Source organism: Amblyomma mixtum, chromosome 2 (genome assembly GCF_055824585.1).
Source record: "Amblyomma mixtum isolate Tamu chromosome 2, ASM5582458v1, whole genome shotgun sequence".
Classification (NCBI taxonomy): domain Eukaryota; kingdom Metazoa; phylum Arthropoda; class Arachnida; order Ixodida; family Ixodidae; genus Amblyomma; species Amblyomma mixtum.
The window spans coordinates 262,332,784-262,359,015 of record NC_143013.1 but is presented as its reverse complement, the minus strand read 5'-3'; the positions used below and the strand labels follow the sequence as shown (position 1 = coordinate 262,359,015).

At 51.2% G+C, this 26,232-nt stretch overlaps 1 protein-coding gene across 4 annotated transcripts in view; it reads left to right on the top strand.

The window, feature by feature from the left end:
* The window catches only part of LOC149363805 (mediator of RNA polymerase II transcription subunit 15-like), a 136,878-nt gene that overhangs the window by 64,386 nt on the left and 46,260 nt on the right, over positions 1–26,232 (top strand). Inside the window, exon 1 of one of the 4 annotated variants that reach the window (XM_089573740.1) lies at positions 10,393–10,540. The exons of the other annotated variants lie outside the window; for them this stretch is intronic. Coding sequence (XP_089429866.1) covers positions 10,408–10,540 — 133 coding nt within the window. The 5' untranslated portion in view covers positions 10,393–10,407. Of the gene's footprint in view, positions 1–10,392; positions 10,541–26,232 lie in introns of those variants that run through there. 4 annotated transcript variants of the gene reach the window in all.

The window sequence follows — 26,232 nt, the reverse complement described above, 5'->3', positions numbered from 1 at the left end:
GACGTTGCGAGGGCAGCGGGACCTGCTTTGCTTTGTGTGCGGGCTCGCTAATGGTGCTTCTGTTTTTTTTTTTCCGCCTTTTTCGGGCTGTCCTCAGACCAGCTGCAACGGGCAACTTTGCTGTCCGTTGGAACTTATACGCGAAGGTATAATCTAAATTTTACGAAGTCCCGGAAGTCTTGAGGCAAAGTTGCGGCCGCAGTGGTTTGCGCGGTTGTCTGGGGTGTTGTGAGACGTCGTCAGTGATAAGTGTTAACCTGAACACCGTTGCTTTGAAAGGCCGGATAAAATGTTTTGGTGTTATTGGCCGAGGAACGCCTGTAAGTCCCATGTAGGGGGTCCTTCGACGAACGTTTCAGGAAGCTTTGGCAACTACTGTCGTTGACTGAAATCGCGAGAGTCTTCGCAAGTATAACAACGGCTGGTCGACTTTTGGCAACGGGCGATTTTCCAGAACACATACGAGACGTTGTTTTTGCGAACAGGTTTGCGAATTCGGCCCTTACACTTCATCTCACAGTTTCCGGCGCTATTTATACAACAGCGGCCTGAACCAATCAGGATGGCGCGCGCTCCGTAAACGTGTTCCTCCGCACCCGTATTTGCCCCATCTGCGGGGAGGAAGGAGTACTAGTAGTCAGCTGCTCTAACTTCGCAGCCAGCAGTGGCGTTTGGTGTCTCTTAACTTTAATTTTTCTTTCTTCGGTACGAAGTGATTCGATTTAAAGCGATTCGAGGACTTTCAAGGCTAGCTGCGTTCGCTTTGTTGGGGGAGACAGTGCAACTGACGCGCCCGACTCGGCGTACGCCATGTTTGTGAATGGCGGTGCGCCGCTCTGCAGCAGGCCTCCACTGAGCTGTGTCTGTGCGGGCTTTCCGTGTTCATTTAACTAGTGATTGAAACGCTCGGTGTATCTTCAAAAAACACCGGCTTTAACTACCTATTCACTTCACTTACTGTATTATTTGTTCGAAAAATAGTTCTTCACTGTTCAGAATACGAAGAACTGCTTGTTGTGCCTCAGCAGCCCAGCCAGAGGACTGCAAGTTCTGCACTGCTGCAGACTACTTGTGAGGGGAGTGTAGTGCGTTGAAGCTGCAGCTCTAGCGAGGCAGCGAAGAGCGGTAGCATTGACGGGGCAGGGAAAAAAGAAATAGAAGGCCTTATTGAAAGGCGGATGCGCGCGGTAGTCCTAATGTGTTGAGGGGGGGGGGGGGGGGGAGGGGGAGTGGGCCCGCAATGTTGCGTCGCCTTGGCGGTGACCCCTTTTCCAGGGGCTCCCCTGGAGGGCGTGCCGGTCTCGCAGTATATATATCCCTCCCTCTCTCTTTCCTCCTCTTTTGTTGCGCGCCCGTCTAACGGGATGCGCCTGCACGTTAGCACGATTTGCGCATTCCATCTGGCACGGTTCTGCCGCACGGCTCGCTACCGTTAACCACCCGCAGCTCTGTTGCTCAGTGGCTTCTGATTCTAAAGTCGCGGTTTCGATCCCGGCCGCGGTCGCCGTATCTCGACGGAGGCGAAGTATAAAAATGGCCGCGTGATGTATGCATTACCAGTGCACGTTTTACCAAATCTCAGGTCGCCTAGATTAATCCGGAGCCCTCCGGCCGCTACGGTGACCCCATAGCCTACGCGTCTGTTTTGGAGCACCACAATTGCAATTTCATTACCGTTAACCAATCCGGAGCCCTCCGGCCGCTACGGTGACCCCATAGCCTACGCGTCTGTTTTGGAGCACCACAATTGCAATTTCATTACCGTTAACCAATCCGGAGCCCTCCGGCCGCTACGGTGACCCCATAGCCTACGCGTCTGTTTTGGAGCACCACAATTGCAATTTCATTACCGTTAACCAATCCGGAGCCCTCCGGCCGCTACGGTGACCCCATAGCCTACGCGTCTGTTTTGGAGCACCACAATTGCAATTTCATTACCGTTAACCAATCCGGAGCCCTCCGGCCGCTACGGTGACCCCATAGCCTACGCGTCTGTTTTGGAGCACCACAATTGCAATTTCATTACCGTTAACCAATCCGGAGCCCTCCGGCCGCTACGGTGACCCCATAGCCTACGCGTCTGTTTTGGAGCACCACAATTGCAATTTCATTACCGTTAACCAATCCGGAGCCCTCCGGCCGCTACGGTGACCCCATAGCCTACGCGTCTGTTCTGGAGCACCACAATTGCAATTTCATTACCGTTAACCAATCCGGAGCCCTCCGGCCGCTACGGTGACCCCATAGCCTACGCGTCTGTTTTGGAGCACCACAATTGCAATTTCATTACCGTTAACCAATCCGGAGCCCTCCGGCCGCTACGGTGACCCCATAGCCTACGCGTCTGTTTTGGAGCACCACAATTGCAATTTCATTACCGTTAACCAATCCGGAGCCCTCCGGCCGCTACGGTGACCCCATAGCCTACGCGTCTGTTTTGGAGCACCACAATTGCAATTTCATTACCGTTGACCAATCCGGAGCCCTCCGGCCGCTACGGTGACCCCATAGCCTACGCGTCTGTTTTGGAGCACCACAATTGCAATTTCATTACCGTTAACCGCTGCTTCGTGCGTCTCTAAGGTGCATGGACCGTGTCTTGCAGGCTTGCGAACTGCAGTCTATAGACTCTCATAAGACAAATCCTAGAGAACGGTCTGTAGGCAATACAAATGCTATGGACACTCTATAGACAATCTATAGATTTATGGCCATACACTTTTAGTAGACTTTTGTCTGTATACAGTCCATAGACTATGAGACTATGAATACACAAAGAGAAACATCGATGGAAGGCGATAGAGTATATAATAAGTCTATATTGTGTATAGACCATTTTTATAAGGGTAAACAGGATCACTAAAAATAAAGATTCGCGGAGGAACTGATTTTGTGTGTGTACAGTGCAGTTAGTGTACTATCCCGTGACCACAGCGGCGCCGCTCCGCCCACCCGTCGTGCAGCGTCTATTCTGGTCCTGGACGCTGTTTGCTCGCAAGCAGTCCCATCCTCTGTCGCAGTGCGTAGGCGTGTGACGCACGTCTCTGCTGACCCGTGGTCAGTGGACATGCACTCTGTCCTATAGGCGTGCACACAGTGGCCGATAGAGAGGAAGATTCGTATCGGGCCGATAGTGGGGGTTGGTTCAGTTAGCTTGAGGCGCTGTTCTGCATGGGGCGGCTTTCATCATCGCGGCGGGGCTTAGTGGAAATCAGCATCATTTATTAACCCTTAAGGGTCCCGTAAGGACATTACATTGGGGGGGTTACAATAGTGTCCAGAAGTCATACATATGTATGAAAGGTCATCTAATAACAGGATTAAGCAAAACCAAGGAGAGTGTAACAAATTGAAATAGTCAAACAAGGACATAGTGTAATAAAAAAAAAACGTACAGCAGTACAGAGTACAGTAATACAACGAGTATACAGTGAGACGTGTTGATCGGGATGCAGTACACGGTAGCCGATAAAGGGTGCAGGAAAATTTTTACTGTTTGTTGAAATGGTCGATACTACTGAAGTGGAAAAGAATATTCCTCCGCTGTTTCTGTGTGTGTGTGCGAAACGCTGCCGAGAAGTTTGGGCAAAGCAGCAGAAATTTGCGCGAGGGCCGATTTCTGGAGAAAGGGTAGAATTTCGGGTGTATATAATCAGATTTTGTGCAGAAGAGCAGATTTCGGGTGAAAAAGCGGAACGTCGGTCAAAAGAACGAAATTTTGGTCGAAAGAGCGGACATTTGAGCGAAACAGCAGTAGATCGTGCTCGTCCCAGTGCGTTGAAACTTGCGGGACGCGAACGTATACCGGAGTGAACTGTCGAAGATGGCCATTACGCCATCCGGGCCAATCTCTGTGTATTCTGTTGGTTATTATCTTTTTCCGCCTGTTCCTTTGTAGGACGCCGTGAGCAAGGTTCTTTTTGTACAATTTCTACGATACACCATTTTATAGGGCCTACCTTTGTTCTAGTGGAACTTCGATATAACTTGAATCCCTTGGAATAACAATAATAATAATAATTTCACCACCGAAATGTACATGGTGGCAGGGTGGCCGTATAGTAAAAGCTGTCTTGGACAGCTTGACTGTGCCATGGACTCGCAGCCGCTAACTTTGACAGCAAACCGGTGGGTTACACTTACAACTTGCAATGCATGTGTATTATGCAATATTACACGGGATCACGGCGGGTACTTCGCGTGAGAAAAATAAAATGCATAGTTGAAGCAAACGAACGAACAATGCATTTAATTTACTTTACAAACGCAGCGGAGCATCAGTTAGCAAAAAAAAAATATATATATATTCCAACGGGCTCTTCTTAGAAGTGCTTCCTATAAGGCGATGTTATTGAAACAGAGAGCATTTAGCTGACGTGATAGTATGCTTTCTAGTGTTTGGTAGCCATATGCTGTTATTCTGTGTGCTCTAATATGTAGTTAGTGTAAGGACCAGGGGAAAAAAAAGTGTCATCCGCGGTAACTGCTCGGCAAGCTGTTGAAATATCGCTGCTCTAGAGACGATCTCGGTGGCACGTTCGGTCTCCACCACTCATTTTTTACCGAGGAAGAGGGGGAGAGCACTTGCAGGAGGAAGCGCAGACGAGGGACGCTCTGTCGCCTGGAAGGGGGGGCGTCTTCGTAATTTTCTTTTCCTTCTCTTCAAGCGTTGCGGTAATGAAGCAGCTGGCGGCCGTTCCTACTTTCCCTACACGCTTATCTCCGGCGCACGAGAGACGTATAACCGTCCTGAATATTTCAAGAAGCGTCGCCGTGAAACGAGGCGCAGCAGGCGCGTAGGAACTGGAGCGCGCCTGACACGCCCTCTGTGTCGCAAACGTTTTCACCGCGTTGCCCGAGCTTTCGGGCGACGGATTCGCGCGGCGGGCCGCTGTCGGGGTCTTCGGTGCATGATTTTGCCCGCATTTCGAAGGAGGGATCATACGCAAAGAGCGCTAACCCGAACGCCTTTCAGTGGTCACTGTCTCGACGTTTGCTGCGCTGGGGAGGGAATTTTGTGCGCGCCGTCGCTCTCGTCGTGACACGCCTCATCCAAAAAAGCGCGCACCACCCCCACGGTAATGTTATCCAGGTGTGCCAGGCATCGTAGAGTTTCGAAATACTACCTAGAGGGAAAGCTGGCGCCACCGTCTATGCGAGTTTTTTTTAAGGCGAAAGCCTTTAATGCCTCATCGTTGTCGACAGAAAGTTGTCAGCAGAGGTGTCACGCTTTTCGGTTGGTCGAAATGGTTATGACGTCAGTGTGCGCGGATTCGCAGTAATGAGGTCACCCACGGATGCCTGACGCCTCCTTTTGAAGCAGACGACAACTAATAAAATAGTTGTCTGCTCCGACAGGGGGCGTAAGGCGTCAGTGGGTGACCACATTACATACCTCATTACTGCGTACAGAGCCATGGATACAACCGAACCCATCGAAGCAGAGAGTCGTGCTAAAGAAGCAGTCAAAGTGTGTAGTTGTAATGTGTAGTCAAAGTGAGTAGCCAAATAAAGCACTAGTACAGCACTAACAGTCTCGCAGCCAATGCCAAACAGTGCTCCAGGAAAGGCTTTCGCTTTGCAGCACTTTAGAGAGCCAAAGTGTCCCCTGAATTTTTTTTACGAGCACTTCATCCACAGCGGGAAGGGAGGGAAGACGAGGTTTCGTGTTTGGCTTAGCTATATAGTGTTAGGCCGAAAGCGTGGACTGTACCGTCTTTGCCAAAAAGTAAGCGGGCAACGGTGGTTCGTTTCTTAGCCACTATCTCAGCAGCGGCTTGCTTGCTTTGCTAAGCCGCATGTACCAAACATCGTGGGCATACGTGAGGGGAGATAGTGGACAGCGAGCGCGGGTGTACCTGTTGTTTTTTCCAAGGGCCTGGGCTCGACAGGAGGGTGGTTCTTTAAAGCGCACTAAAATCTGGGTACATGCTAGTTGTTTTGCATTTAGTTCTCCACTGGAATGCGGCCGTCGCCGCTGCCTGGGGGGGGGGGGGGGGGGGGGGGGGGGGTGATGGAATTCCGCTAACTGGCGCTTAGCTCTACTGCAAGGGAGCCGCGTAGCCGCCGTGGCGGCGTTTTATCGATGGCGGCGGAGAGGCCCGAGCGTGCAAGCCCAGGCCGTTTCGCACATACCGGTCTTACGACACGAATAGGAGGTGAAAGAGGGCATGGAAGGGGGGTGAGCAGCTAAAAAGAAAAGGGTTGTCGCGGCTTTACAAGAGGAGGAGGAGGAGTAGCGTGTGATGGAAGCCGCTTTTTTTTTTTTCTTTTTATCCGCACCCGCGCTAGGATGGCTGGTCTAGGGCGTTTCCGTACGCGCTTGCTTGTGAACGGGACTCCCTCCCCTCTCGCTCGTCGTCGCCGTCCGGTTGCTCCGCTTCGGACCGAACCGGTCTCTCCGAGCGCGCCTCGCACGTGACCACGATCGCCCCATACGGCACGCACTCCGCGCGTGTCCCTTCCTCTCGTTTTCTCTTCTTTTCTCTCTGTCTCCATAAACTTTCTTCTTGCTTCCTCCCCACCTGATGGACGGAGCGTATGCGACGGCATCTGGCGGTGGCCGTTCCTTTCGCGCGTCGGGACGACGAGGTTGCGCATTGCGGAACGTAGTCAAAGGTGGCCGTGCTGCTGCTGCTGCACTCTGCGTTTTCTTCTTTTTTGCCATCCGTCGTCGTGTCTCCGAAGCAGCTGCTGCAACGGCGGTAGAGCTGGCCTGGCAGATAACTGCACGGCCGGTGGTGCCGTTACGTTTTCCCACGCTGTTTTCTCGGGGGAGGTCAACGCACGTCGCGTCTCGAAGACGCGGAGTGACTGTAATGGCGTGTGCCTCCTTCGTTTCTTTGTTTCGTGTGTTCGGTCTGCCTTGCCTTAACGCATCTGTTCACTCTTTTCTTTTTTTGCACTCGAAGGACACGTACGCTGGCGGTGTGTCTCGGCGATGCCAGGCGCGTAGCGTTTTCGGAGCTCGTCGAGCTGGCTTCGGTCGGTCGAAATCCGTGTTCAGAAGGCGCTTGTCTATCTTGGAGGACCAGTGAGGGCTGGGGCGGATTTATGGGAAAGCGGTCATGGTTATCGCTTTTTGACCCCCCCCCCCCCTCCCCTCACTCACACACACTCATCTCTCTTCCTCAACTTCTCAGTGCGAAGTTGCGTTAAGTGTTAAATTTACACAGGCAGAAACAGCTGTCTGATTTCCATCGACCGTTGCAGTCCGTAAAGAAGCATGATGGTCCTATAGCTCATTCCTTAGCTGGCGGCTGGCGCCCGCGATAAGCGGCGACTGTAAAGGGTACACGCTACACTTAAGCTCTCTATGAACGTGCACCGCTACGCTACCTCGCTGCTCGCAGGCGCTGGCGGGGAGCCGTATTTTTTTTTTTTTTTTGAAACGCGATTCTCCGCTCGTCCGACATTAAAATGGTGCATTGATTGGAGCTCGTTCCACGGCTTTGCTGCAGAAACCTGGTGCGAGTCATTTCGGCAGCTGAAAACCCCCACGGCTCGGGCTGAATCAGAGCCCGCATTCTTCATCGCGAGGTTGTTTTGCGCTTGTTAGTGAGAGAGAGAGAAAGACTGTTCGAAACGAATGCCCCGCGATCGGGGGTTAGAGAAACGATAGCTGCGTCGCTATGCTTTCCGAGCTGAGATAACGCGAGTTTGGCTAATAATTAAGGACGGGGAGACCGAGGCGATATCCCTGCCATGGCGGGATAGCGTCCAGCTGTGTGGACTTGGCACTTATCGGCGGCGCCGGAGGGGTTCTCACGCTAGAAAGAACCGTGTTATAAATCGCCTGGAAACCGGTGCGCCGGGCGACAGCGCAGCTAAAGCCGAACTGAACGTGCAAGAAAGGTGCCTTGTTAGCTGACGCTGCAGCTGTCACTTCTGCGGCGTTTCCCGCGTCGTCGTGTAATGTGGCTTTCAGTGCTGCACGTAGGCGCTTCTTTCTTCTCCGTGTGTCCTTGCAGTTCCTTAGTTTCGTAGTCGGCAAGGCTTGTAATTGCGAACGTGACCTTTTCTTCGGTTCGTGTCTGTGTGTAATACAGCTCGATGCACGCGTGCTTCGTGCGCTGTTGCTGCAAAGCGTGTGAGCAACTCGATGAACCTTTGCACCGCTGATACATAAGCAGCGTTTACATGAACCCGTCAAGGCCGGGTTTAATCGTTATCGGGTGGAAAACCGGTTACTGGGTTCGTGTAAACGCGCTCTGAGTCGGGTCGGGAGTTGTAGGGTCGGGTCCAGTAAACTCCGCTGCAAGGGGTGTTTTGACTCACTTGACCCGACCGGCAGGAAGCATGTAAACTCTGTCGTCATAGTAAACAGCGCAAAGACACAAAGCGAAAGATTGGAAGGTAGAAGAAGGACGGGAAGGAAGACGAACACAGCGCTGTGTTCGTCTTCCTTCCCGTCCTTCTTCTCCCTTCTTATCTTTAGACTTGTGCCTTTGCGCTGTTCTCTATGAACTTAATTCGAAAATACCAACTAGCCCCGCAACTAACTATACTGAAAAACGCAGTCGTGTTGAAGGGTCAGGTTAGTGGGAGGGGAGATGATAAATGTGAACCTGTTTATCGCTTGCGCTGTCGCGCCTCCGAGAGAGCGAAGACGAGCCGCGATTTTAGAGGCTGCCACTGCCTCTCTTGTTGCGCTCCTGGAAGCTTGGTGTCTCTGCAGTTGAACCGGCCTCGACTCGCTAAAGTGGAGTTCATGTAAACACCCAGTCGTCGAGTCGGGGTGACCTTGTTCAACCCGACCTCCGACTCGACCCGATGCTATCGTGTTCATGTAAACAGGGCTTCATAGTCCGCTGTTCTGTATAGTGCAAACTGGTTAATTGGTGTCCTCTGCGGCTTACGTACACTTTGCTGTAAACACGAGTTACGTCTGAGTTCGTCAGAGTAGCGCGCGCGTGTCACTAAATGTGCGTGTGTAAGTTTGGTTAGAAGTAGGGGTGTGCGAATATCAAATTTTTCGAATACGAATCGAATACGAATAATTGGTTCCGAATATCGAATCGAATATCGAATAATCAAGGACAGACGCATTAAACCACTACAAAACATTATTTGAGCACCCAAGAACATCACTGTTCAACTATGAGTGATGAAATGAACCCAAAAGATGTGTGTGGCTGCACAAAAAACATCAAAATCTCGAACATTAATCTTAGAGGAGTGGAAATATCAGAGATGGCTAGTACTCAGAATTGGTTAAGGCTAGCTTGCCATAAGCAAAAAAGCGCGTTGCTGGGATGAACATAAAAGGTTGTCGTGAAGGAAAACCGGCTGCTCCACATGGTCAGGCAGAAGTTGTTAGTTCCCTTCTAGCTGAAGCGACTTCTCCAGCCACAAAAATGCCCTCTCACTTGGCTCTGGGCGCCGCCTCTGTCGATAGGACTTGCGGACCGAATGAACGCCGGTGCTCGCAATAGAATATTCGGCTGTGTACGAATATTCGCGTCGGGTCGAATATTCGAAACAACACGAATACTTGGATTTCGAATCGAATACGAATAGTAAAAATATAATATTCGAATTATATTAGAAAATTTCGAATATTCGCACACCCCTAGTTAGAAGTGCTTAGGCCATCGTATGTGAAGTCTAGTCTTCACCTTTCAAGACGCTGCCATAAATGGTCCAGTTCGCGCGGCCCAAAAGGAAACTCTGAAGGCTGTACACATTCACTTCTGTTGTTGGCGTTTAAGGACGGCGAACTCTAGTTTTCACTGTTTATGATGTGCACCATTCTCGGTGAAAAAATGCGCCTTATTAACAAGAGTTGGGCTGTATGCCCGTGGTGATAACCGGTCCCCGCCCTGCGAGTTTGTTATAACTGGCCTTCGAAGTTTCAACTGGCTCTGTGATAGTAATACGTGTTCACTGCTGTATATTTTCACCGCTGCAAAGGCCTTTCGTCGTGCCTATGTGCGTATACGTTTCACTTAGCTAATCCTGCTGTTTTGATGTTTAAAAAAAAAAAGAATGGAATGCTTTATTCCACACACGTGTTCAATGCTGCGTTGTCGGCATCACCCCCTTCCGTGAAGCTGCGTGCGCGTCAGTTCCATGGTGCCAGTTGCATTACCCGGTCATACATTACCATTCATCTCAATCTCGAATATCGCGATCGACAGATGGCCTTTTCTTCTCGCTTTCGCGCCGTCTGCTGCTGCTGCTCGTCGCCTTGAGCCCTCAACTGGCGCTCTGCCTCTCGTCTCTACGCCACGCACGGAATATTAGAGGAGCGACGCTCATTTGTTTCATGTTCCGGGACTTCTTTTTCTTTTTTGTTCCCGTTGACGGTGGATTGTCTGGAAATGTCGCGCGCGCTCCCGAGGCGTCTCCCGCGCTCTCTTTTTGTTCTCGCCGCCTCGCGTCCTGCTTGTATAGTTTCAGCTCGATATGAAGGGGCTAGCAGCGCGGTGGCGGGCGGCCGCGTTCGTGTCGTCGTCGTCGCCGGATGCCGTGGCGGCGGCTTCATGCCGCTTCGCGGGCTCCGCACAGGGAGCGCCCCGGAAACGAGCGGCCACGGGCTGTAAGCGGACTTTCTTCTTCTTTGTCTTCCTTTAACTACTGCGTATTCTGTGCTTATTTGCCGCTGTCGGTGGCTCAGTGGTTCAGTGGTATTGCCACTGAGGGACATTGCCAATGAGTGGGGATACTACTGAGGGGTGTTGCCACTGAGTGGTGTTGCCACTGAATGGTAATGCCACTGTTTGGTGGTGCCACTGAGTGATGGTGCCAATGAGCGATGATACTACTGAGTGGTGTTGCCACTAAGTGGTGTTACTACTGAGTGGTGTTGCCATTGAGGGATGTTATTACTGAGGGATCGTGTCAATGAGAGGTGATACTATTGAGTGATGTTGCCACTGAGTGGTGTTGCCACTGAGGGCTGTTGCCACTGAGTTGTGGTGCCACTGGGTGTGATACTACTGAGTGGTGTTGCCGCTGAGTAGTGTTGTCACTAAGTTGTGTTGCCACTAAGTTGTGTTGCCACTAAGTGGTGTTGCCACTAAGTTGTGTTGCCACTAAGTGGTGTTGCCACTAAGTTGTGTTGCCACTAAGTTGTGTTGCCACTAAGTTGTGTTGCCACTAAGTGGTGTTGCCACTGAGGGGTGTTGCCACTTAGGGTGCTGTTACTGGGGGACGTTGTCACTGAGTGGTATTGCTGCTGATAAGTTGCGCCACTAAGAGCTGTTGCCACTAAGTGCAGCATCCACTGAGTGCGGTAACCACTGCATTCAGAGTGCGATACCCTGTGAACATTGTAGCGTTGGGTTACTGAGCTTGAAGTTCTCGGGTTGGGTGCCGGCAGTGGCGGCCGCATTCCGCTGGAGACGGAATTCAAAAGATGTCGCCTTATAGTGAGATTATTCTACACGTTAAAGGACCGCGACTGCCCCACGTTAATCCTGGTCCCTCCTCTACTGCGTACGTCGTCGCTCACAGCTAGATCTTCTGTGCACGTGAAAGTCTATGGGCCATTCTACAGGCCAGCGGAGCGAAAGTGTCAATGGCGAGAGAGGGTCCTGAAGTTCAACCTCGCGATGCCGAGGAGGCAATACGAGGCTGCCAGGGTCGGCAAGTGCATGCTCGTTCCCGGAGCCGCCGCGGATGCGAGAGACAGGGGAACCACGTTGGTGCCGCGGGGACGTTTGAGTTTCAGTTCGACGCTAACAGTATATCGGCCTTGCGTGTTTAATCAATGACAGATTCTCAACTATGCTGCATGGTTAACCACCTCGTTTATAGTTAACGTCGCAGCGAAACGGGGTGGATCGACCAGCTGGCTCTTAAATTCACAGCGCCTTTGGTGGTCCCCTGTCTTTTGCACGGTTTATATGCTTTCATCATCTTGAAATTTTTATCCCCCCCCCCCCCCCAATTCGGGGAATGCATGTGTAAGTAAATATCAAGGACCGAAAGAAGAAATTAGTAGCGACTAGGTAGAACAAACTTGAGTCAAAGATGTTCCACTTGAAGTCGAAAGGAAAGCGTCGTGGTCCTGAGATCCGACTGGTGGGAACCATAGTGGTCTGTTCAGAGTGCGTCAGGGTGGATGACGAGGGAAATAGCAGTGGCCATATGGTAATCTGGTGAGTGATCAGGTTACGGTGGCCGCGTGAGGCGCAGGGCTAGGGGGATTGCAAATCATAAGACCCTAAGAGACATTTGTGCGCGAGGGGACCGTTTACGCTTGACGTCGGGATTTATTTCCTGTCCATTCTCCTATGATTGAGGAGAAGGGAAATTCCTGAAGAAGTAAAGTGCATCTAAGAATGGCTATGACGTGCGTTGATTTTCCGCCGTGTGTGGAAAAGGCAGAAGTAGTAGACCGGCCGCGACAGCTTGGGATATGAAGGCGGCGAGAAAATCGTATAATCCAACATTACGCAAATACGCGTGCGCCGACAGACCGATTGATGCTAGTCCAGACTTCTCCAAAACGTTAATGAGGGAAATAGTCTACAGAACGTTGGACAATCCTGAAAGGAGTGCTGTCTCATTGCAGCGACACTTGACAACGTAAAGTTAGCTCACTACACCCTTGGTCAGAATTCTTCAGCCCTCTTTGCTGCTCGGCCGTGTCCTGAGGAGCTTATCTCCTATTTGTCGAGATAAGCTCTGGGGAGCTTAGCTTTGCGAGTTAAGGAGGATAACCCTCGTTCTCACCTTTCAGGAACTTTTTTGTCTTTTTAAGTACTTTGTAAGGCCTCCACCTTAGGGCTTTTTCAAAAGTACATGCAGTCCAGAGATATTTGAACGAAGCTGTGTTTCGAAGAAAAATGCCAAAAACTATCACACAATCGTTGCAATTTGACACTGCGCGTTTATTTGCGGTAAAAGTCGTGCTTATGAAGAAAGGTAGTAATAATATGGTAACATATGTAGATAAGTTCTGAGAAAATTGTCTGTAGAACATCAGACGGCACTGCATGAGTACGCCCATGTTTCGCGGGATTGTCATTTCGCCATGCCCGCGACCTTTAGAATTTAAGTAGCCTGAACGCGAGCTAGACGCACGCGGAAGCCGATTGTTCGACGGCCGCCGCATGTGCCTGCAATAGCTGCGTCGCCTGTTAGTGAATATAGTTACACGGGCAGCCATGATAAAAGGAACACGTGTAAAGGTTAGGCGCGTGTTTAAATTTTTATGATGCCGCAGAAGTTAAATAATTGATATTAGGCGATATGACCGCCTGTATACTCTTTACAATATCCCCGCAACGCGTGCTGATGACGCCAGTTTGGCAGAGAATAATTGGATAACTATTCCAGCTACTCAACTTTGGATAGGCCTTGTTTGTACAATTAGAATGCATTTCTTTCTCCTCGGTTTCATTGTGTGGTTGGGTCGAAGGTCTTGGGGATTTTCGGATGATATATGCGGCCGTTTTGTAGCGCGGTTCGCTGGATAAATTGGTCCATATTTTCTTAGAAAAGAAAAGAAAAAAGGAACGACAGTTGAATCTTTGTGCGCACGTGTCGTTTTGTCTCGCACAGACTACATCAACTTCGTGTATTACTTTTTTTTTTTACTTTCCACTTAACGTCGCTCTAGGCGATCGCTTTCAACCATTCAACTACACTCTTAGTGCTGAATGCACTGTGTGTATACAGTCGGGGCTGCCTGTTTGCCGAGTGCAGCCAGTACAGACAGCGATGGCAGCGGCACCCAGCGGCAGGCAGCAGTCGCTTCAAGACTATAGAGCTGTATTAAAACGCCACGAGAAGAAAATGTTCGCACCGGCGCGTTGAAGGAGCGTGTACAGGGCGCGCGGGACGCCAGAGTTCCAGTCCTTTTTCTGCCGTTGGTTTCGTGCCCCCCCCTCCCCCCTTTTTTTTGCTTGCAATCTTCCGCGCACGTTAGGCCTTCCCTTCGGAGTGTCGTAGGCCCGCTTTGTCGATACGGTTTCAGGCCTCGATCGTGACTTTGTACGCAGTCCGCACTTGACGAGTTCACGCATCTTCGAGGCTGCTGCAGTGCGCTTCCTTTTCGGCTCCGTTCTGTGGACGACGCGGCGTCTGACACTGCTTTTTCCTTGTTGAGAACGTTGTTCCCGCTTCGCGGGGCCGTTTCCGAATGGCGTATCTTTCGTTCTTTTTTTTGCTTGTTTGTTTTGTCTGTAGGCTGGCCGTTGAACCGGGAATGGTTTCCGAGCCGCTGGGCCCGGTTCGTGCACCATTCTTGCTTCGGCCCGCCGACGTCGATTCGGCGTGAGAAAGGAAGGCCGTGCGATGCGATGCCTGGTATTGTGCGCACCGCGCGCTTGCGGGAATCGACACGCGTGTCGTCCGACGTCGCTTGTTGTTGTCTCTTGCTGCCGTCGTGTATCGTATTTTTTTTTTCTTCTGACTTCAGAGGTGACCTTTGGGGGTTTGAACGCCCGTCTCGCTTGCGGGAGGTACACGGTGCGGGGTTCGATCCCCAGCGCCGCTAGGTACCACAGGTACCCGCCCATTTTCTAGTGGGAGGAGGAGCTAATTTTTGTTAGTCGTATGAGAAAGAGGGTAGAGGTTAGGGATAATGTCCATGCTTCTCGGCGACTTTCAGGGGCCAACTGACTACCCGGAGTTGTAACTCTGGGTCAGGGCTGAGCAACACAGTCTCCCACTGGCTTTGGTTCGAGATTTGGAGGCTCAGAGGTGGCTGGTCCCCTGGGCACTCAAATAGGATGTGGTTGAGGTTTGCTTTAGAATGATTGCAGAGATTGCAGCGGGAATCGTATTCCGTCAGATGCAACAGGCAGTGGATATAAGGATCTCGGAATGTACAGTCAGGGACAAAAGTCTCCGGACCACGTGTTCCTCAAACGAAGCATATAGCTCTACTATCAGACAGCGGCTGGAGACCGCACTTGTGGAGATCAAAGAACAAAAATTTAACTTTTACCTCCACAAGTGTCGTCTCCAGCCGCCGACTAATAGCAGAGCTATCGGCTTCGTTAGAGGAACACGTGGTCCGGAGACTTTTGTCCCCGACTGTACCTGTTTGAAGTTGCCGCCAGGTAGCCTGCTGGAGGCTGGAGTTGGTCCTGCATGTTCTACTTTGGTGAGGGATTTGTGCGGGGGGTGGGTATTTGAGTCGATCGTTTCGATAGTGGAGGGTGATTTCATGGTAGGTTACCATGGAGCATTGACTTGTTAACCGGTTCTCCAGTGGGTAGTACTGACTTTCCCTTGGCGTGGGGCTCGGGTTCGTGTGGAGTGGAATGCTGGTGGAATATGGGTCGTTGACCACACCTCTTGTGGGCCAGATACATTAGCCAAGGCTCCCTTTGGCCAAGCTCATCATCACCACCACTATCAGCATCATGCCATCCCTTGCTTATTTTGTACATAATGGATTGGGCACATGCACTTAGTCATTGCCCATAGGTATGCGATCGTAAACGCAAGAAACAAAGACGAGAGGAGGGGAGTGGTGGGAATTCTAGTCAAGTTGTTGACGAATCTGCACTTTGCTGCTGATTTCGAGTAAATGGCAGATGTGGCTGGGGCGACAGAATGGGTCTGTGCATCCAAATATGGCGCACTAAAGAAAGGTAATAAATACAACAAGCACTGTTTAGCTGCCGATACTACAGCTACTACGGCTACTACTACCAGTTACTATAACCACTATTAAGCGCGTCACTTTTGGTGTGTGACGCGGTTCTTGCGGTTTGCTGGACTTAGCGGCTCACTGGATCGAATACTGGTGTAGTTATCTGTTTCATGTTTACAGAATCACATATGGGTCAGACACCCCAGCACATACCGATAGACGTTATCAGCGGTGGAACCTTCTTGTAACGTTTCGAAGTAAACGGAGCTAGGAGGTCGAACGCCGAAGACGTCACCCGCATGGTGATGGTTTTTTTTTTTTTTTTTGTCCGCGAGCTCTTTCTCGAAGAGCGCGTGTCCAGAATTCCCCATGGCTTGCTTTAGCGGAGACTCGTCAAAGTGGCCGCCGCTGCTTGACGTATGTGTACACATGCATAGGCCTTCTCGTAGTCCCCTGTGCCTCTGTTTTTTTTTTTTTTCTTGTTCTGACCCAGCAGAAAGCCACGCACCGTGCGTCATTCAGCACTCGCTCGAGTGCGCCGTCCCATGAAGCGCTCGGCTGTGTACGGTGGCGACGGCAGGATATTGCGCGGCGGGCGCTGGGCGAGCTTTTTACGCGCGCGAGGCCTTTCTGTGTGCGTCGTACACGATGTGGCGTTTCGCCTAAGTGCTGCTCAAACAGATGGTTGGGCGGCCGCGTAGTGCACCCCCGCCGGGCAGAACGCGGCTTCGCGCTCCCGCCGCGTAAAAGCTGTGCACAGAAAGACCTCTCTCGGTCGCGTGTGGCCAGGTGGCCCCTGGGGCGAAAAAAAAAAAGCGCTGGGGAAATGTCAGCAGTCTCCTTTAATAAGAAGGTGAATTAGGCGAGCCTTCGTGGCAAGTGCGGAGTGGCAGCCACGCGTCCTGGTTGTATGTCCGTACACCCGGAGTAAAAAAAAAAATTCCTGGGGGGCATTTTGTTGACCTAAAGTGCGGTGAGGCGAAAGCCTTTAGCGCGGTGTTGCGGCTTGTGCCACTGATGTGTGGTTAAGATGTTAATTAAGTACACAATTATTTGGCCCGAGAGACGCGGGTTCGATCCCGGCCGCGGCGGCTGAATTTCTTTGGAGGAGAAATTCGAGGCCCGTGTACTGTGCGATGTCAGTGCACGTTAAAGAACCCCAGGTGGTGGAAATTTCCGGAGCACTCCACTACGGCGTCTCTCATAGCCTTAGTCGCTTTGGGATGTTAAACCCCATAAACCAAACCAAACCAAAGCAAACCAAACCAAACCAAAGCAAAGCTAAGCTAAGCAAAGCAAAGCAAAGCAAAGCAAAGCTAAGCAAAGCAAAGCTAAGCAAAGCAAAGCAAAGCAAAGCTAAGCAAAGCAAACCAAAGCAAATCAAAGCAAACCAAAGCAAACCAAACCAAATCAAATCAAATCAAACCAAAGCAAACCAAAGCAAACCAAACCAAACCAAAGCAAACCAAACCAAAGCAAACCAAAGCAAAGCAAACCAAAGCAAACCAAAGCAAACCAAAGCAAACCAAAGCAAACCAAACCAAACCAAAGCAAAGCAAACCAAAGCAAAGCAAACCAAAGCAAACCAAAGCAAACCAAACCAAACCAAACCAAAGCAAACCAAAGCAAACCAAACCAAAGCAAAGCAAAGCTAAGCTAAGCAAAGCAAAGCTAAGCAAAGCAAAGCTAAGCAAAGCAAAGCTAAGCAAAGCAAAGCAAAGCTAAGCAAAGCAAACCAAAGCAAATCAAAGCAAACCAAAGCAAACCAAATCAAATCAAATCAAACCAAACCAAACCAAAGCAAACCAAAGCAAACCAAAGCAAACCAAACCAAAGCAAACCAAAGCAAACCAAAGCAAAGCAAACCAAAGCAAACCAAAGCAAACCAAACCAAAGCAAACCAAACCAAACCAAACCAAACCAAAGCAAACCAAAGCAAACCAAAGCAAACCAAAGCAAACCAAACCAAAGCAAAACCAAAGCAAACCAAAGCAAACCAAACCAAACCAAAGCAAACCAAAGCAAAGCAAAGCAAACCAAAGCAAACCAAAGCAAACCAAAGCAAACCAAAGCAAACCAAAGCAAAGCAAACCAAACCAAACCAGACCAAACCAAAGCAAACCAAAGCAAACCAAAGCAAACCAAAGCAAACCAAAGCAAACCAAACCAAACCAAAGCAAACCAAACCAAACCAAACCAAACCAAACCAAACCAAACCAAACCAAACCAAAGCAAAAAAGCAAAGCAAAAAAGCAAAGCAAAAAAGCAAAGCAAAAAAGCAAAGCAAAGCTATTTGTGAATGTTAAATGCTGGAGACACTGGAGGGAGTGTGGGAGGCTTCCGTCTGATTCGACGCCTTTCTGCAGACACTCTCCAGCGTCCTAGACAAGGAGAACTGCATATGCGTTGGCAGGAAGTAGTGTAGCCATTAGCACGCTCGGCTGCGGAACGGGAGGGTGGTGGTTCGAATCCCATCGTGCACAAAGTTTTCTTTAAAGCGTGACACCTCTGCTGACAACCTTCTGTCCACGACGATGAGCCATTAAAGGCTTTCGCCTTAAAAATTTATGGAACGTCGTTTTGGCGAAATAAATTAATTTCATCTTCTCCCTTGCATGCACAGCCTGGAACAGGGGCGGATTTGGAAGTTCGTGTGTGTGCTTAAGGGGCCGAAGGGGGGGGGGGGGGGGGGGGGGGGGGGGGGGGGGGTAGGAGTTTGGAGCCAACACCCTTTAGAGAATTTGAGCGCCTTCTATTGAAGATAGCTATGAAAAAATTGTGAAAGTTTCATTTTTTTAACGAAAAAAATCAAGAAATTAATTGCGAAAATAGGATTCCCAGCCTCCCTCCCCCTGCAACAGCAACCCGGAAATCCGCCCCTGGCCTGGAATGGATAGAGCGTAGTTCAGTGTGTGTCGTGCGTCGTTATATAGATCCGAAGTAATTACGTATTTCTTCGTCGCACTTATGGTGCGCGGTGTAAACTTATGGTGTGCGGTGTACGTATGAGAGTGAGCGAGTGTGCGTCGTTAACTGTCAGCTTTTTACTGCTGCTGATAAAATCGGTCACACGCTCGCGTGAAGCATGAGAGTGCACTGGCAGAACTGTTGCGTACAGTGGAATCCGGTTAATGCGAACTCGCCTTATTCGAACTGATGGGCTTTTGGTCCCGTCAGGTGCATTGAAAAGGCTCGCCGTGATTCTTGGTGCGCATAACTGGAACACATTTTCGGTCACTTATTCCGTGTTGTAAGTTATCCAGTGTCGACAGTGTTAGCAGGAAATGGCTTATAACAAAACGAACCGGAGATTGTGGACGATGCTAGTTTACTTTGGATCGTACTAAACGCGAAGAAAGGTCGGAAAATGCTGCTAGTCGTCCGTGGAACAGAGCAAGGTGCAGGAACACAGCAGGGGACCAGGCTAGACCGGAAATCAAAATTTTTTTAGTTAGTTTCTGAATAGGTTTTAAGAACGAAAAGGAATTAAGTTAAACGAGTAGTTTCGGCGATGGAGAAGGGCACTTGTCAGCCAAGAGTTTCTTTCTTTTCTAGTTTGTTTGTTTTTTTGCCGTATTCGAAGTTTCTGGACCTTTATCACGAAAAGTTAACTATTGACGCTTACAGCCACACAGTTCAGCGTACGGTGTCCTGTAGCGCACTCTCCTTTTTATGGAGTTCGCTAAAGGATAAAGATACTCCTTTTTTTACTCCCCATATAGGCGTAGTCATGTTTAGTGTGTTGGGGGTGGGGGGGAGGAGTTGCGTTATGCCGTAAGTCAGATTGTGTGGTAGTCTTCCTTACGGATGGAATCAATCTTGTGCAGTGCGTCGAAATTTGGGAATAAGTCTCGTATTTACTCGCTGCGGATTACAGGTTCAAAACGACGCTATCTCACTTAAGTCCTCCACAGCCCTCGCTTCCCTGTCTTGGAACGCGTAACGGACTTGTCTTTGTTCCCTGCGCGTTCGTTAGCGCTGCCAGTAGGCTTAGTGTGAGCCCGGCTTATTATCGGCTGGTGCCACCATCCAGCCTTAGCGAAGCCCTGTTATACTTAAGCCTCTGTCTTCACGCCGTTCACGGGGGTGTCAGTGTTTCATAACTTTATCTTATTGTATTATGTAGTATCTTTTTTCTTCGCAAGCTTCGTTACGCAGGGAACAGCGTTTTAATCAGCGTCGTAAGCTTACGTAAGCGCACTTCGCTGATTGGGGATTCTGTAAGCATTTACGTAAACGTACCATTGAGCTGAAAAAAAAATAAAAAAATAAACGGCAACGCGAAGAAAACTCAACACATCTCGTCTCTGCGTACAATCCTTTTCTCTCCGTTCCTGGGGTCGGTTGTATCGAAATGGTTTATGGCTTTTCTCGGAAATTAGCGCGCACCGACTCCTTCTGTGCAGGAGGAGGACGCGTTTCAGGCGCCTTTGAAAGCATAAACAAAAAATAAAACAGACACACGTGCTCTCAGCGTTAGCTGTAGCGTCGTTATTGCTGTTGTTGTTCGAGCCGTTATACGCCTTCAGCCAATGGCTGCTGCCGCTGCCGCTGCGGCTTCTTGTGTTGGAAGCGCGCTTAAAACTTTGCGGGATGAAGTTGTGTGCGCTGGAGCGGAAGGCTTGGAGCGGAAGGCTTATAGCGTACGGAGCATTGATGGTTTGGGGAGGGAGGGGGGAGGGGTTCAGTCAACTCTTGACTGCGCCTAACTTTGCCGGCCGCGCCTGACGGCGTCCCTTCGTGTTACACCCCTTTGTTTGTTTTCTCGTTCTTCATTCGCTCGTTGCTCGCACGGAGCTGGGCAGAAAAGTAATGAAACTCGTGATGGGAAAGAAAGGCACAGCAGCTGTCTCACTCTGGATGGAGACCTGAACCAAAGTGGCGCTGAATGCACAACGGGACAAGGTACACGGGAAAGGGTCACGAAACCGGTGCACGCAGAGCAGCTATGTCAAGATTAATTCTCAACTAGCCCCGGTCTTTACTTTGAGGGTACGAAGGAGGGAGAGAAAGAGGGAAAAAGAGAGAGGCGTCTTAGTGGAGACATCGCTTCAATTCTGTACCTTCGGGGGCGGAGGATGATGCTTCGAAGAAAGGAAAGAAACGGTAACTCTCACCCTGTGTCCCTGTGTCGACTCTTTAACCTTAACCACTCCGTGCAAGAAGAGGTAGAGAGAGAAAGAGAGAGAGAGGTACACACACCAAGCGCAGTTCCGCATCTTTATGGACGGCGGGAACCGCGTTTTTTTTTTTCGTTATTTGTTTGTACGCTGGTATGGTAGCCCGTTCGGTCTAATGTACATCACCCTGGGTCAGTGTACACCGTTCTTGGTCATTACCACAAAGTTGTATAGCAGAGCCTTCAATGTATCATATTTCTCTTGGTTGGCCTGGTGGACAGTGCAGTGGGTTCAACTATGTACTAACCCCGGATTAGTGGATATAGTTCCGCGGGCCCGCCCGTAAACCAGCCTTTACTGGCCAAGAAGAAAGGCAGGGGCCATTGTTCGGCCCGTACGGGAAGGGGGGGGGGGGGGGGGGGTGCGGCGTACGGTATTGTAGCGAATGACCCCAGTTACGGCCAGCAAAGATAACGGGGAAGGGGTGATCACCAGAGCGCGCGCTTATGTCCCCACTCCACATTGCGAGGGAGAACACAGAGACGACGGAGCTCGGGCGTCTTGATACTCGGAGATATTATAGGTGAGGTTGCTGCGGGTGCCCCAGGGACTCGTGCCTGGCTCCACCGTGGCTGTACAGCGTCGTCACCTTATGGGTCGAGTCGTTGCCGTTGCAGGGACGTGTTCCGGCTTTGAACGCGCTGCTCCGTACTCGAGACCGGGGGAGGGGGGGCGACCATAAACTCGCTACGCGTTTTATTATGCCCGCCGCGAAGGGTTTTAATGGCCTCCCGAGGACGCATAAAGGGGGGAGCCGGCTCGGGGTTCGTCGGTTTTCCTTGGCCGGGGTCGCCGCGCAGTCGCGAAAGAGATTGGCTTTTTTTTTTTTTTTTTTCGCGGCGATCGTTCGGGGCGCCGCCGCCTCGTCGTTCGCGCGACGCTCATTCCTCAAGTAGGACGGATCTCGCGCCAGCCGCTATAACCGGCGCGTCTCGTTGTGTGTGTACCGTACTGGTTTCGTGGATTGCGAGTTCATTTCGAGCTCGCGGGGCGGTGCTTCAATAAGGAAAAGAAAAGCGGGATCTCGGCGGCCGAGGGTTTCGGTCCCGACTTGGTTAAGCGAGTCCGTCGCCCGCGCACTACTCTAATTAGAGGCCGGGGTCACCACTCTCCGTCGCCTGGAGGGTTCTTAGATGACTCCTTCGATTCGAGACGTGCGAATCCTCGTACGTGTACTCCCAGCTAGACTTGGGACGCATGGCAATGAGCGAGGCGGGGAGTCGATATTTTATGTTACGATGGAGCGAGCGAGTGGGTTGGTGCTGGTTAGTGCTCTCGTAAGGCGTCCGAGGTTAACCGGCCAGTAACGCCTCTGCAGCCTCTGTGACCGTAATCTGGGGGATTAGTTCATTCCGCGGAGGTCTGATTTCTGCTTATTAGGTTGTTTCTCTGTGGCGTGCGCGCTATATAATCCTATATTTATCCTTTCTCGAATCACGAGCGCACCCACCCTCTGCCGTGGAATTTTCAGGCCTTTCTGTATCGCGTTCCTGTTGCCTTCCAATGATGACTCGGCGTGAGTGGCTTTCTGTCGTCCGCACGTTGCGCTGTCGCGTGGTGCAAACTCGCTGATGACATAGAAACAGATTTGTGCAAAACTGGGTACTGCTTAGTGTCGAACTTGACGCCACCTATAGAAGACATTTTGGCGATGGCGGTAGCAATAGGTGCATTCTGCTGTCGCCGGGATCTAATGCCCATTGTTCTGGGTCACGCTTTGCTTATAAGCGACCGGAGATTTTCGTAAAACACCGAGAACAATCCCAAACATTCTTTGTAGAAGCTGGCACGTATGATCATGGTCCTTCAAGACCGACAATCGAGTATCGCAAAGTAAACGGGAAGTTGCAAGTCCGCAGTGATTCTCGGAACTAGAGCTGTGCACGGGCTCGGGCCGGCCCGAAAGCCCGTACCCGGCCCGGCCCGCGGGCCGGGCTCGGGCCTTGCGGAAGTTATTCACCCGGGCCCGGGCCGGGCTCGGGCCACGGTATATTTATCTCGGACGGGCCGGCCGGGCTTCGCGATCGCGATTGCTCCTGCGTGGCTCCAGCCGCCCTACTGTTGCAAGGTTACTGTTGCAAGGTTCGAAACTAATCTCCACATGAGTGGTCTCACGAGCCCAAATGACACTGCACAAAGGAAGGTGAGGCGTGTCGAACCGAAGGCACTCGCAAAAGTACCCTCCGCCACGCGTTGACGGGGGGCCGGGTGGGAAGGGGGGGGGGGGGGGGGGGGGGGGGGTTCATTATCACATGTACGGGACAACAGGATTCTCGCTCGTGTGGCAACAACGATGTGTTGTGACCATTATCTTCTTGCTCGCCATGGTTACCTGAGTAGGCGTAGGCGATAACTCTCTACATGCGCCATGTTTGCATATACTCACTAATTTTCATCTAGAGCATGAGAACCGAGCATTTTAAAAACATTAAAATAAACTGATTTTCCTTAGATTGTCTCTTTCTGTTTCATCGTCACTTCAATTTCAGTTTTGCAGGTCGGGCCGGGCCCGGGCCGGGCCTTAACTCGGGCCGGGCCCGGGCGGGCTTAGGTTTCTTCGGTGTCGGGCCGGGCCGGGCCTCCATCAGTAGTGTAGGGCTCGGGCCGGGCGCGGGCTGAAATTTGCGGCCCGTGCACAGCTCTACTCGGAACACTCGAGAGGACCGATCAACGAAGCTCCACGGCATTATATCTGGCACTTCGTACACTACGACTACGTCGCCTGCGGCCTATAGCGGCGAGGCATGGTGATCACAAGAGGCGAGTGATGCACCGTTGGCGTAGACAGGCGCCCCTCGTATGCATGCAGGCAGTCGAGCGAGTGCAGACGCCATGCCATTTACGTCCAAGGAGGTCAGTGAACGTCGGCTGACGGCGCGTGGCAGGCATCGCCCGCGTTCCTCGTATTCGCGGAACGTCGCCGTCGTTGCCGGCTCAACTGGGACGGACACGTGGTGACGTTACTGCGAAAAGAGCACGAAGATGAAAGAAAAATAACAATAGGAGTAACGGCCTTACCGAAAGGAGAACGTGGCAGTTGGAGGCGGTTGCAGAAAAAAAAAGTGAAAAGATGAAGTGTGTGTGTGTGTGTGGGGGGGGGGGGGGGGGGGGGGGTATACACGTGTCTGGTTTCAGAGACGATTCGGCAGCAGCCAGACACCGCGAAAGTGGAACGTCTAGTCTGGTCGCGTTTTCGGAGGCTTTGCCTGCCGGCTCCGGATCCCGTCCGGCGAAGGCGCTGCCAGGTCACGGCGCGCATGCGTGAGACACGTGTTTGGATGCGCTGCTTGCTGCCCGTTCGAGGTATATTTCCCTCGAGTGTTCTATCTCACAGACGAAGTCCACGAGTTTCAGTCCCCCCAAGTGATTTTCTGTTGCCTTTTGTGCGTGCACGAAGCAATCGTATAATATGCTGGGCAATTGTCGGGGCCACGGGTACGGCTGCGCTCAGACTTTGGATCTGTTTGTGCCGATTCGCCCTGGTCGTTAGGAGGAGTGAGTTGAACCAAAGGGCTAATATGGACCTCGGCCCTCATTTCTTGCACATGGGCTGAATGGCGACGGAGATCACCTAGCGCTTAGGCGAAGAGTCGCTTGTCCTCTCTCTCTCTGATCTAAGAGCGAGGGAAGGTCGGTGTCGTAAGCCTCCCTTCGAATACATTACACACCGGCGCCAACGACTAAGATGGAGGAGGATGTGGCGTCTTATATATATAAATATCCACGACTCCTCTAATGCGCAGAGAGGCGGCGGTAATCTTGGCAAATCCGAGCTGATCCGCCTGGGTTGCGCACCTGGCCGTCGCGACGAGCTGCCGCCAGCTTCCGTCTCCCTCGTTCTTGTCCTTGTTTCATTTTTTTCTTGTCTCTCTATTATTCATCGCGTGTGCTTATACCCCCCCCCCCCCCCCCCCCCCCCCCCCCCCGCTCTCCCGCATATGCCTCATCCTCGGCTTACTTGGCCATGCACCGCGTCTGCTTCGTCCAGCTCGCTCGCCTCGCAATGACCGGAATCCTCGCGGATGTCCCGGAGACGCACGCGAGTCCTGTCTCTCTCTCTGTCCTCACCCCCTCTCCTCTGTCCTCCTCATCCAATATCCATCGGCTCTTCGTCTTCTTCGTGATTAGTTTTCCGCGCTCGCTCTGCGCGCCATTCCCTGTCGATCGGCGCGGGGCGCCGGGATCGATTCGCAGCGCTGGTGTGCGAAGGAAGGAGAGGAGGATGATGAATGATTGAGCATCGTCGTGGCAGTTCCCGCATCCCTCCCTCCCTCCCTTCCCCGAGCTCTTCGCTTTCTTTTGTTCCTTCGGCTCGCTCTTCTGGAAAAGAGCTGCAGCTCTCTCTCGCTCTCTCAGCGCATTTGAACATACCTCATTATAAGCGTTGTCGTCCTCGTTATCATCAACGTCATGGAGCGGAAAGGAAAAAAAAAGTGCAGGAAGAAGCGTGATCTCACGTAGCCGTAACTTTTACACGCGGCTCCAAGCTTCCACTGGCTGTTGCCCTGACATATGCTATGCTATTGCTGGTAAAGGTGTGTACTTGCGCAATAAACGGGACAAAAATGAAGAAACACATGACATGTACTGTTTCGTACGTGCCTTGCTCCACCTTATCGTAGAGCCCTGTTTATAGCCGTGTTGCTAAGTATCCTGGTCATGGTATACCATATGTATAAAGCGCGACATGTTTTACTAACCCACTTAAAAATTGACTTGGTCATGCTATGCGTACCACATTATTTGTTAGGATGTAATGCTGTACCATGTTCATAGCGTGGAACATGTTTTACTAAACCACCTTGTATATAATTAGTTGCCGCAACCTATCCCGTTAACGTTCGACAGTTTTGTTATGTACAAAAATGCCTCTGTAGTTTTTACACGTGCCCAGGAAGCAGAGTTGCGTGCACACACCGCAGCACGTAGCAACGCATGACACTGTACCGCACTGTTCCGCACGACACTGTACCGCACCGCACGACACTGTACCACACAACACGACATTTTACCGCGCCGCACGTCACTGTACCACGACACTGTACCGCACCACACGACATTTTACCGCACCGCACGACACTGTACCGCGCCGCACGACACGTTACAGTACCGCACGACACTTTACCACGCCGCACCGTGCCGCGCAGCACGGCACCATACCGCACCGCATGACACTGCACGGCACACAACGCACCACAAGTGCATCGCTGCGGGTGGGGTATAAGAAAAGTGACATATGCCAGTGAAAAAGGAGCACACAAGGCACTTTTCTAAACTTTGATTTCAATATGGCATCTTTCACTTCTATCGGCCCAGCACGCATTACTTATTGAACACCCTTGGCACTTTCAGCGCACCGCATAAAATTTTTGCTTTTCTAGAATATTTCTAGAACTGAAAATCTTTTCAGTAACAGCCTTCCCCGCCGCGCAGCTGCTGCTTATCTTTTAGAAGGTCCGAAAGGGTTTCATGAACGATTTTTTTTTTCTCGGCGGC